Source organism: Platalea leucorodia (assembly GCF_965183815.1).
Source record: "Platalea leucorodia genome assembly, chromosome: 7".
NCBI lineage: Eukaryota > Metazoa > Chordata > Aves > Pelecaniformes > Threskiornithidae > Platalea > Platalea leucorodia.
Genome location: NC_138829.1, coordinates 61,521,055 through 61,533,470, shown reverse-complemented (window position 1 = coordinate 61,533,470; position 12,416 = coordinate 61,521,055). Strand labels below are relative to the sequence as shown.

General features: G+C 36.5%; 1 protein-coding gene across 8 annotated transcripts in view; it reads left to right on the top strand.

Moving 5' to 3' along the window:
- Positions 1 to 12,416, top strand: part of IRAG1 (inositol 1,4,5-triphosphate receptor associated 1) — a 118,392-nt gene that overhangs the window by 82,361 nt on the left and 23,615 nt on the right. For 6 of the 8 annotated variants that reach the window (XM_082316836.1, XM_082316841.1, XM_082316839.1 and 3 more), the window contains 6 exons: positions 363 to 433; positions 6,326 to 6,499; positions 7,509 to 7,586; positions 8,026 to 8,075; positions 8,509 to 8,550; positions 9,694 to 10,287. In XM_082316836.1, coding sequence (XP_082172962.1) covers positions 363 to 433; positions 6,326 to 6,499; positions 7,509 to 7,586; positions 8,026 to 8,075; positions 8,509 to 8,550; positions 9,694 to 10,287 — 1,009 coding nt within the window. The remainder of the gene's footprint in view (positions 1 to 362; positions 434 to 6,325; positions 6,500 to 7,508; positions 7,587 to 8,025; positions 8,076 to 8,508; positions 8,551 to 9,693; positions 10,288 to 12,416) is intronic. The other 2 variants (XM_082316838.1, XM_082316840.1) reach the window with 2 other exon arrangements.

Below are 12,416 nucleotides of genomic sequence, written 5' to 3'. Positions count from 1 at the left end.
AATTTAAGAAGACTGATTTTTTTTTTTTTTTGCAAGGTACCATATTTACATGAGTTTTAAGTCATGATAATGAACTAAAGAAATGTAGTTTTTCTGAGAAATCAAAAGTTCACAATGTATGAGGTTATCAGCAAATGTCAGAACTCCTTTGTGAGAGCAATTTCTGTAATTTTCCTTCTTTCTGCAATCTTCCTCCATTTTCTATTTGTTTGGAGATGAGAGGAATTGCAATAAAACTTTTATGTTTTCACTTTTTTGATCAAATAAAAGTGCTTTCCTTTTAATGATAAATTTTTATAGAGAAGTAGAACTTTTTTTTTTGGTGGCATACTCCCATAATTTTTGTCCATTTTTCTCTCTAGGCCTCGTAGTCCTCATAGGAGACATTCTAACCGTGCCACTAGGAATCCAACAAGTTCATTGACTTCTGTTGGTAAGAAGTGACTATTCATTTAAGCTAGGATGTTTTCTCAGAAAATGTGACATGCAATAAAGACCTAAATATAGAGTCTGACTGTATTGACTACAGCTTTTTTCCTGTGCATGCTGTCTATAATGCGTGCACAGGGAATACTGCTAGCATGTTGAATTGTGATCATGAGTTTATGATCATAAGTGGATTGCATGCAGACAGATCCAGGGAAATATGCGTGCTGTTAGTTTCATAAATTTGTTAGATTAGTGCGTTAGCTTAATGTTTTTAGAAGGCTGGAGATATACATGCTTAAAATTCTTGTTGTACACAAAATACTGTTAAGTAATACTGGTTTTGTTACTTTTGAACAACTGGAATTTTTTTAGCAAGGAGCTTAACAGACACTTAAGTCTCAAGTTATTTAGTTTGGCTATCATATTTCATTGAACTTTTAATGAAAACAAGCTATCCAGGGGAAGATTTTCTTCATTTCTTCACTTTCTAATGAGTCTCTTACTACATAATTAGTTCTACTAGTTTTCCGGTAGCTACCTGTGGAGTAAATTGTTATTCAAGGGGACTAATGGTGTGGATGCAGATTTGTGAGTACTACAAACTGAGATAAATGCTCATCCTGTTAAGTCAGTGGCAAAGCTCCCATCAGTTCTTAGTCTTGGTATGTTTGCATTTGGATTGTTACTTGTCTCCATTTAAAAGTAAAAGTTGAAGAGAACTGGTAGAATGTTTATACTATCGCATGTAAAGGCTGAAGGAATAAGCATATGAGACCTTCTACTGAAATGGGGGGGGAGGATCAGAAATTTAGAATAAATTTTAAAAATTATTTTTATCATCTTTACAATAATGTTACTTTCTCCCAGCCATTAACTTAATTTGAGCCTATTATCACTGCTTTATGCTGTGCATGAAAACAGTTCTTGTAAAATCATGGACTTGTGTGATCATTGCATACCTTAAAAAAGACCGGTTTTGTGACAGACTTAAAACCAAGCTTATCAATCAAGTGACTATTCCAATACTCCCAGGGGCTTTCAAAAGGAAGCACCCTTTCTGCTGTCACTAAGGAACCTAGTTCTTAGGCATCTTGAAACAGGTGCTTTTGTATCTTTTTTTTTTTCATTACTAAAGCACTAGCAAACATCAGAGCCCTGCTAACTCTCTGATACTCAAAATATTCAGAATAAAAATTCTGTTTTATCAACTCAGATTCCTTTTAGTAATTGAGATTCTATTAAGGACTCTGATTAATAGGTCCTCTTTATGTGATTTTATTAAGAAACTCAGATGTGTGGAGTTATTCTTGGTCAATATATTGAACATATTCATGGAGCATTTCTGAATTTTCCAATAGTGAAGGGATTCCTGGAAGTCTCAGCAAATATTTCTTATAAGAAGCACTGATCTGCCGATGATAGCAGATCATGCATCCCTAGGGTTAAAAAATGGCTACAGCTAAGACTACTTTCCCTAAATTATAGCTTTGTTTCTACTTCCTCTTATATAGGAGGTACTGCATGAAGAAAAAAAATTAATTGGCACCTCTGAAAGTAATCCGAACTCTCTCTGCTATTAACAGTGTATATACCTTATTTTTTTTTTCTTTCTGGTGGTCAAAACAGAGAGGCCAGAACCCTTTCCGGCAGAATTCAATGTATTTTTACACATTTCATTTCCATTTTTGTGGATTTATGAGGGTTAGTTTGCTGGAATTAATTTGATATTTGTGGCATGACAAAAATACAATAATAATTTAATATGCCTGGGATCCTGGGCTAGTTTCACACAAATAGAGAATTGGAGATTTTTAAATTTAGCAGAACATCCTTAACATTGCCTTTTTCTTAATATGATAATAAAATATTTTACTTAAGTAGTATTTCCACTGTTGTACTAGAGTTACCTTCTCAGCTATGCAGAGAGAAGCCATGCTAACTATTCGTATCAATAACAGTCAGAATTAATCCTTACTAGTTTGTGATTCTGATGCTTTCATAACTGTGTACTCAGTTGCATCGGTATGCCTATAAAAACATAGTTGAGAGAAAGCTCACTGAAAGATTGTTAAGAGGCTCTGAAGAGTTGTGACTTCTCATGCATTTGCTCCAGTTTTGGAAGTGGTCCTTTAAATTCGTGAGTAAAATGTGGGTTTTGGCTGCTTGTATTCAAAGGGAAACTTCCTTTATATGTCCTATAAAACTAAGATGGAGATAAGATCCATGGAAATCAGCTCAGATCCACTTAAGGGAACTTGGAACACTTAAAATCTATCCTGCTTGCCAGCAGTTGATTGTAGAGATAACTAAACTTGCGGAAACTAAATAAATTTAGGGAACCATACTTATAGAAATTAGACTTATACAAAAGAATGATTATCCCTCCATATTCAGAGATGCAGCAGCAAGAGCTGCTCCCTCCCCACCTCGTCCCTCCCCCAAATCTGGTATCCAAATTAGGACTTTACGATCTGGATGGGTGGACAACTGGACAGGTAAAATATTGGTTGGATAGTTTGGCTTTGAGGGTAGTGACTGGTTGGTTGGTCATGTGCTTCCTAGACATTAGCAAAAGGAAAGAGTTCTCTGAAAGACACAAACCTTTCCAGATGTCATTCTGCTGAAGACAGAGCTTTGCTTCAAGCCTGCTTTCTGTTCCAGCCGCTGTGGCTAGCCTTTGACTGTATTTTGGAACCCACTCAAGAAAATGAGTTGCGCTTTCCATCTTTATCAGTGACCTGGAGGAGGACGGAGTGCACCTTTATCAAATTAGCAGATGAAATCAAATTGGGGCAGATTAATTAATATATGCTTGAGGGCAGTGCTGCAATTCAGAGAGACCTAGACAGGCTGGAGGAATGAGCCAGTAGGAACCTTAAGAAATTCAGCAAAGACAGATTCAGAGTCCTTCATCTGGGAAGGAATAACGCCTTGCACTAAGTACAGGCTGGGGGTTGGCTGGCTGGAAAGCTGCTCTGCTGAGAAAGGCCTGGAGGCCTTGGTAGAGAGCAGGTTGAACATGAACCAGCAGTGTCCCCTTGCAGCAAAGAGGGCTAACAGTGTCATGAACTGTACTAATAGAAGCTTAGCCAGTAGATCAAGGAAAGTGTTCATTCCCTTTTACTTAGCACTCACTAGACTGCATCTAGAAAACTGCAGCTGGTTTTGGGACCTCCAATAAAAGAAGGGTGTTGATAAATGGGAGTGAGTCCAATGGAGGGCCATAAAGATGGTCCAAGGGCTGAAACACTTGGCCTGTAAGGGAAGGCTGAAGGAGCTGGCCTAAATTAGCCTCGAGAAGAGATGGCGTTATGGGAAACCTAATACAGCCTTTCAATACCAATGAGAAGATTATCAAGAAAATGGATCCAGGTCCATGGCAGGAGGACAAGAGGCAATGGACGTAGTTTGAAACAAGCAAAGCTCTAAGTAGGTATAAAGAAGAATGTTTCACTCACTATAGAGTCAAGCATTAGAACAATCTGCCCAGAGAGGTTTTGCATCTCCATCCTTAGAGGTTTTTCAAGACCAGATTGTCTTGAAAGAACAGCAACCTGGTCTGTTTTCACCACTCATTCTGCTTTGAACAGCTTGGACTAGCTGACCTCCAATAGTCCTTTCCAACCTGAATTACTTTGTGATTCTAAGATGTTGCTATTCTAAGTTAGGCATTTTCTAATTAAACCTGTTACAAAATGTCTCCTGCCAGAGGTCTGACTTGCCTGAAAGAAATGTAATTTCATGGACATGTACAAAATCATGAACTCGTAGACCTGAAATAATCAACATGTGATTCTTTGAACACTCATCATTTGTAAGCAGGTGCTGAGATGGGACACAGCAGGAGAAACTGAAGGGAATTCATGGGAAAAGAGGAAATGGCAGCAAAGGGGAAGGGAAGTGGAAGTGGTGAAGAGGCAGAAGGCAAGGCAAATATAAAAAGGCAAAGATGTTGAGTATAATGAGGAAAACTTATCTGCTCAAGGAAGATAGAAATTACCATGTCTTGGGGCTCTCCTCTTTTGCTGTCCCAAGGAAAGTGCCATGGGAGGTCCTTCTCTCAAACTTTCAACACACAAATCTTAGTGTAAAACAAAACAGATATTTCATTAAAAATAGATTGCTTTAAGAATATCCAATCTGTGGGCATGCTTTTTGACAGCCTTGAAATTGAACTAAATTTATGGAAATTAAAAATAAAACAACGCCTCCCTCCCCCCCAAAAAACCCACAAAAACCAAAACCCAAACAACCAACCCCACACTGACAAACCAAAAAGCCTTGAGTTTTTGCTGCTTACTTATGTCCTTAGCTTTTCTGAAGACTGATTGTTCTGTAATGGCTCTTGTCAAATTTAGAAATGTTTTTCTCATATTACCTGATGACTTCCCTCCCCCTCACCCAAGCTGTTCTTTAGTAAGTTGTTCTTATTGCAAAACAGTGTTATAAATTCCCTCTTTCCTAATAGAGGCATCAAGCTGGGAAGAGAGACAGTCACAACTGATATTTCTTAGAACACATTTTATTCACTAAGCTGTTTTTAATATGTGATCAAGTTGTTATTAATACCAGATAACTCTTCACACAACACAGTCACTTATTCACTTATATAGTTAGTTCACTCACACAGTTACAAATGTTCTCAGAGTTACCTGAGAATAAACATCTGACTTGCAGTCTGTTGTTGATGCTAGTGTGTGCCAGTGGCCTTGTACAGATTGAGCAGACTCTTGGTGATCTATTTACCAGTTCTTAGATCGAACAAGCTTTCTAGTCTGTAGAGTTTATCAACCCATGAAAAATTTGCACACGCTACCTTGTCAGCATATATGTTTCCTTTCTTTGGCCTGTTGTTTTCAGGTAACTGTTTCTCCATACAAGCCTAGATGCTTATAGAAGCCATTCATACCAACTCACACAGAAAGGGCCTTTCCAACAACAGGCTACATTCTTTGCTTAATCATAGCCTGAAGAATTGTAAAAATTAGTCCTCAAAGTTTAGTGTTTTCAACCAATTTGGAAGCCAGGGATTAATGGGTTCTTTCTACAACTAATTAAAATTTGTTTAGAAGACAACGCATTAATCTAAAGGTCTAAGTGTAAGGGAGTGGCTTTCAGTTTGTGGTCCGTGCATTCTCCTGGGTCACATATCTAACATATCAACATAAGTGGGCATGAGGAAAAGCAATCTCTAACAAAGCCTTCTTTAACCATTGGATATTCTAATGGGATTTGCAATTCCTTTGGAAAATTCTTGCAGGTCCACCACATGGTAGAGATAGATTGATTTGCTTTTTGACATAGCTTTATAATTCTCAGGCTTTAGCTATTCAACAACTTCTGCCTGCAGCTTTGCCAGACGCAGCTTTACTGTTGCTTCTGCATTTGTGGGAAAAGCTCTTCTATCTGTATAGAATAAAACCTTTATACTTCCAAACTCTGCAGTTTATTTTATAGATTATTTGATGGAATCACCTGTATGTTAAAAATAGTGTGCATAAATCTTTGCCAGGTGAGTTTGTGGGACTTGAAAAATTGGACATACAAAATCCACAGAAAAACTGAGTCTACGACAGAAGTGCTGTGACTGCTAGTTGAGATGGATCTAACGCCACTTTTACTGATAAATTTGAAAACTGTACTGGGGACACAGCCGGAAAAGCCAGTTTCATATATCAGACCATCTTTGATCATAGTGACTTAATCTTAGTGGGTTATCTGTGTTTTTGAGGACTTCCTCTAAACTTGAGAGTATAACAACAAAGCAGACATTAATGTTTGTTAAATGCAAGCTCAAAGCTAAATTTATAGGTAAGTTTTGTACTTGTTACTCTGAAATGCCACAACATAACTGGAAATATGAGGTATAGCTCTAATTCTGATGTTTTCTACCCAGACAACAGTGGTCATGTGATTGATCTGGTAAATGATCAGCTACCAGATGTCAAAATATCAGAGGAAGACAAAAAGAAGAACCTTGAATTACTAGAAGAAGCAAAGAAAGTGAGCGAGAGGTTTCTAATGCGCAGAGGCAGAAAGTCAAGAAGCAGCCTTCCGGAGTCACCCACAGGTAGGTGCAGATTCTGAAAACAAGATTTTATATTCTACTTCAAAGATCTGCAAAGGCACAAACAAGCATCTACTGTAATGCATACATTGCTGCTGTATACATACACTTTGTTAATTTCAAGGTTAGAATCCCTCTGCCCCTCCTCACATTCCACATAAAACAGAAATGACCAGTCTCTATATTCAGATGTAACAGTGGAAGATGGTGTAAAGTTTTGAAGTGCCTGAATGACACCCTGCAAACACTAACAGGAAAGCATGAATTATTTCTATTGGAATCTAAAACTTGGTCACAAATTTCTGTTTGTGAGTATTTTCTTCCTAAAGTTCCTATTGTACCTAAAATGAAATTTTAATGGCAAGATTCATACTGCTGAAAAAACATTCCCCCCAGACATAATTACACAGACTTTTATTCTGAACATAGTCATAAAATAAGCTAAATGGACCAGATCCTCCTTTAAAAACAGCAGAATAATATGTTTTGTTCTAGAATGTCAATTGAAATTTTTTTTTTTCCCCTCATATGAAGTGTTTGAAAACTAGGACAAAATGCTGTTTTATCATGAAGTAGGGCTTTCATTTAGCTTTGAAATGCCAATTCAAAACAAAGTTCTATCTTAAAATTGGCTTGACGCTTTCTGGAGGGAAAAAAAACAACTATATTTTAAAAAATTTTCCTTTTTTTTTTTCCCCTAAATTCCTTGTGAACCCTTCTCTTGTGTCTACTTCTCTGCAGTGCTTACAGTATCAGAAAACTTAGGAGAATAAGGATTCTGTGTATCAACAGAATTGTATCAGTTTATGGCAGGTATACGAGATAAAATCTACTCTAAGTTCCTAATTGCCACAACTTGGCAATTAAAATGACTTGTCAGGTTCTGGACAAACACATGACTGATGACTATGAGATTCATGTTTTAATCTTATATGATTTTTAAAAATTCATAAGCTACAAGCCTAGAAAGTAAAATTACTATTTTTTTGTTTCTCTCTTTGTTTTAATGAAGCAGTTTCCCCTACACTTAGTCCTAAAGTTTCACCAGTAGCATCTCGGAGCAACTCTCTCACTCTTCCAGTTCCATCAGGTAAAATGGTCTATGCAGGCTCAAACTTTAACTTATAAAAGCTCACCAAAAATGTATTTTGTAATTTTTCTTGAGGAGAAGTCAAAATCTGTAGATTTAAGCATCTCCTCCTGAATATGACAAAGCTCATGAATGCCCACAACATATATTTTTACGTATATATTTTTTGTATTATATTTTTATTCTTGTGGTGCTGCTAGGTTACATGTTCTATGTTTTTATTCCTTTCAATAATAGAGTTATGAGAAGCTTTAATGATCTTTCACTTATTATATTTTAGATAATTTTTTTTCCCCTTTTACATAGTATTTTCCATGTTTAAATTTTATCCTTAATATACTACATGGAACTGTGCATGTATGTGTTTGCTAATGCTGTAATAGTAAAAATTTTGAGCAGAACATCAGGATATGCCTTAATTATGTGTGTGTCTTTCTAGGATCTGATGCATGCACAACCACTAGTGTCGAGTCAGTATCTCCAGGGCAGGTAAGAAAGAGCTGAATAGTCTGCACAGTAACCTGGTTATTACAGTACTACATTACACTATGCTGTCCTGTTAGTCCCTGAGGAAAATGGGATGTTTTGAATACCGTTTTATATACCAAGATTGGATTATTGCTATGTTTCTTCTGCAGAGTGAGGGACTAATAAATGTTTACTCTGAAGACAAAAATCCATGAGGTAACAAGCATTGAAGGATCATAGAGATCTGTTAAGTGTAGAAGATGGAAAAAGATACAATATAATCCTAATCTATTGAAAAAAACCTAATCCCTAAAATTACTTCATAAATAAATGTGACAAGCAGTGTAAAAATTAAGAGGTTCAAAGTTCATCCATTAATAGCTATATTTAACATTTGCAGCATAGATGTTAAAGATAACCTTGTAAGGCAACTTTCTTCTTCCTTTTTTGCTAGAGTAACAGAACTGTGAAAGAGGATGACAAGCAAGCTGCAGAGGCAAGTGTTTCACATTGTGGAACAAATCTACCTGTTTGTCTTAGCACACATATGACTGTTATTTATGTGACTAAAAGGGCTGTTCACTGAGTGAAAAGAAAAATGATACTGATCTAAGAAATTGTGAAGCACCTGCAAATGTAGTGGAGGACAGTGGGTTTACAGCTAGCCTTTACATCTTACCATGCACCCTGCTCTAGCTCAATTAAAATCAATATACTAAATACCTTTATAAGCAAAGTAAAAATATCATCTACTATAGCCACTTTGGTGTATGCTGGTGTTTTAGACAGACATCCTCTTCCAGACTGTTTTGGTTCAGTGCAAGAGGTTATTGTACCTTGTGTTCTGCAGCACTGATGGGATGTTACTGCTCCACACAACTCTTGGTGGAGCAGTTTATGTGAATGCTTCCTAATTTGTTTTAGATAATATCAGATGGCCCTTTAAAGAGATTTTGCTGTGAGTGGATTAGGCAATACCTACAAAAAACAGTATGGCAGCAGAATTTTGGAGCAGTAACTATAAAGGAGAGGAGTAGCAACATATCTAAGGCAGAGCCCACAGTTAAATTGTATGTTGGTTGCCTGCTGACACAGGTGCCCTTAGACAAAATACAGATTCTGTACCAAAGTAGCCAAGCTATAGGCAAACATTCTTTTGCCAGTTCTCCTGTAGAGATTGCAGCCAAATTATAATCTATGGTACTGCACACAAAGTAAGAAGAGATAAATTACAATATGTGCTTTAACTTAGTGTACAAGCCCATGTTTTTTTCCCTTGGGAGGTGAGGAACTAACAGAAAACAATCAAAGGAAAGTAACAGTGCTGTAAGATACAGGGTTAAAGGTGTGTACTCAGACAAACCTTACATTAAGATGATGAGAAACTTGGCTATATGAGGATTGCTATAATGGACTCTGGAATGGGAGGAGGTTATCTCAAAAGTTCAGAGAAGAGATTCCCAATTCAGCATACTTTCAAGTGCCTTTTAAAAATTATTTCTCTCGTCAACCGCACATGTTTAAAAGCAAATGTCACTGAAAAGGAAATGGCTTTTTACAGTGAAAATCTGTCCTTGGGCAGGAGAAAAGAGAAATCCACGTTTGTTTCTCTGCTTTATGTGTGTCCTTCTACTTTCAGAATGCTGCAAAAGGATTAATTGATCGAAGGCAGAATGATCAAAGAAAGATTTCTCAGGGAAGGTTGGTTCCTCGTTCTGCTGCTTTTGAAAACTCCAAAGAGAAGCTCTCAGAACAAAAAGAAAACTTTGATCCACGTAAACATATGGATACTTCACCAAAATGCTCCCCTTCAGGTGGTGATGGTGGCAGAATGTCTCTTAACACTTGCATAAATGTTTGTGAAAATGAACTTGGAAAATCATTCCTCAAGAAAGCAAAAGAAAATGATGTTCCTTTAAGAACCCATCTACCAGGACCAGGAATAGGAAATATAGACTCAAAGCTAAAAATTCCTGTTCCAGAAATGAGGGACCATAAAGTTTCATGTAAACCAGAATTTAAACTATGTGGACTGCGTCCTCCTCTACTACGGGCTGTATCATGGGATAGCTCAGAGCCTGGACAGAAAGATAAAACACCTTTAAAATTACCATCTGAGGAAGATAAAAGCTTTGTTGTTGATAATAAATCCAGCAATCAATTAAAAGCATTCAAAGACCTTCAAATCCAAGTTCAACCGGTTCGAATGCAGAAATTGACAAAGCTCAGAGAGGTGAGTCCTAGTCGTCAGTTGTATCCTGTTTTAAAGTTATTTTTATACCTTACCAAACTTTCAACTTGTTCAGCATTATTTTTATCATTGCAAGAAACGTAATATAAGGGGAAACAGTTGCAGCAAAATCAGTACAGAACTGTATTGTCTTTTTCCTTTGCAACTTTAGTAAATTGTAACCTGAAACTAAATTCCATGGGATTATTCTATTTCTTAGTTCTCTTCAAATATGCATCAACTGCATTGTGGTCTCTTCAATATGCATATATGGTCTTGCACATGCAGGTTTTGGCCCCCAGAAAAAAAATTGTGAGATTGGTGTCAAGAAAGTACTAATTGCTTTCATTGTGACAGAAAGATAGTCTAAAACACAATAGATTTCATTTTTGCACCGTTTACGTGACCTATAAACAGGAAGCAGTTGATTAATAATCACGTCATTTGTAAAACGTACTTGGGATTAAAATGATCTATTTTGATTTCTAAAGAGAATTTTTGATCTGAAGAATCTTTCCTTCCTCAGGATATAACAACAGTCTTTTTAAAAGGGTCACTTAGGCTCTTTTACTTCCTTTGCTTCCCTGCGCTATGCTTTTTCTGCTCCTTCAGAACTGTCCTCAGATCCACAGGCTCTCACAATATATTGACTAATCGACTGATTTATCTATGAGTGGGCTGAGACCTGCGTATAATCAGAAATCTTTAACTGAAGTTTGGGGACGGTTACTATACTCTTGTTTGAGGCTTACAAGCCTTTGCGTGTCATATACTATTTGTAAACTTTCTTTGGATTTTAAAAATCACTTTTACTTTGTTCAGCTGAGTGTTTTTGAGTCCTGTATTGGTTGGTATTCTCCCTTCTAAAGGCAGTAGTCCTGTCATTCAAGAATACTAGCCTTTGCAATAACGTTACATTTGCAAGATCTCAGGGGACAGGAAATTGTTTTGGTATGATTTTTTGCTTACTAAACATTCTCAGAAAATGTCTCCAAGTGTCCAGAGTTTTAAAACTGGGTGTCTCTGAGAGGAAGGGCAGGTAGAGGATGGCCAGACTTACAGTTCCTAATTCTAACATGGTGCAAATGTGTCAGCTTCTTGAAGGGGAGACTTGAACTATGAAATCTATAAACTAATCCGTTGTTAAATAATTGTCTAAATGATTGGTAAAAATTAAGAATTAAACCCTAAGAACTAACCAGTGTACTGAAAAAAGAGAAATGTCATGAAATGATAAACCACCATCATAAAACAACTACCATGTGTGTAAAGCAAAAATGACCTTTGAAAGAAAAGAAAAAAAATGTAGTAGTTACTTTCCTTAACAGCCTATTAGGAGTATTTTTTTGACCTGCAGTAGTTAATATTTTAAGATGAACACAGGGCTGACAGTTGAGGACCTCAAATGCTGCACTTTGATTATTTCATTCCCATTGTATTGCTTGAGAATGGCAGCTTAGTTATTCATCTTTTCCTGTTTATATAACACATACATTCTTAGCATATATGTACTGGAAGTTTTGATTATAAAAGACACTCGAGCCATATAATTTGTAAAGTCCTAGAAGCTGTTAAGCACAAAGAGTAGTTAGAGTCAGAAAATTAATACAACATGATATATAATTCCAGTTTGGTGAGATTTGAACTGTCTCCAGTAGGAATTGTCTACTTATAAACAAAAGCAGATGTTTGTGAATTTTAAACATATTTGAGAATATCAAAGTAGGAAATGAGGAGATGATAGAAGGAGAAATAAGATAACAAGGTTTAATCCTTGAGAGTACATTCTTCCCTACCTGTAAGGAATAGGGGCAGAGTACAATAACAATGAAGTATTAACTTGCAGCTGTAGCATACCAAGCTTCAGTGTGAATAAATCCTACTGACTAAGTCAAAGTGGTAAAGTCTCATATATCTGACTTTCTGATTTTTCTCTCCTTTCTTGGATACTTACTTATTACTATGGCTATATCAAAAGCTGCCTTTTTCGCTCTAATTTACTAAAACTCTCATTATCTCATTATTAAAACTCAATTTTTCTACTTGAGTAAGGGGCACATGTTGTAAAGCTCTATTTGCTTGACCAGGAATTTTTCTAAATAATGCATGTATGAAATCTGAAATATGTAATA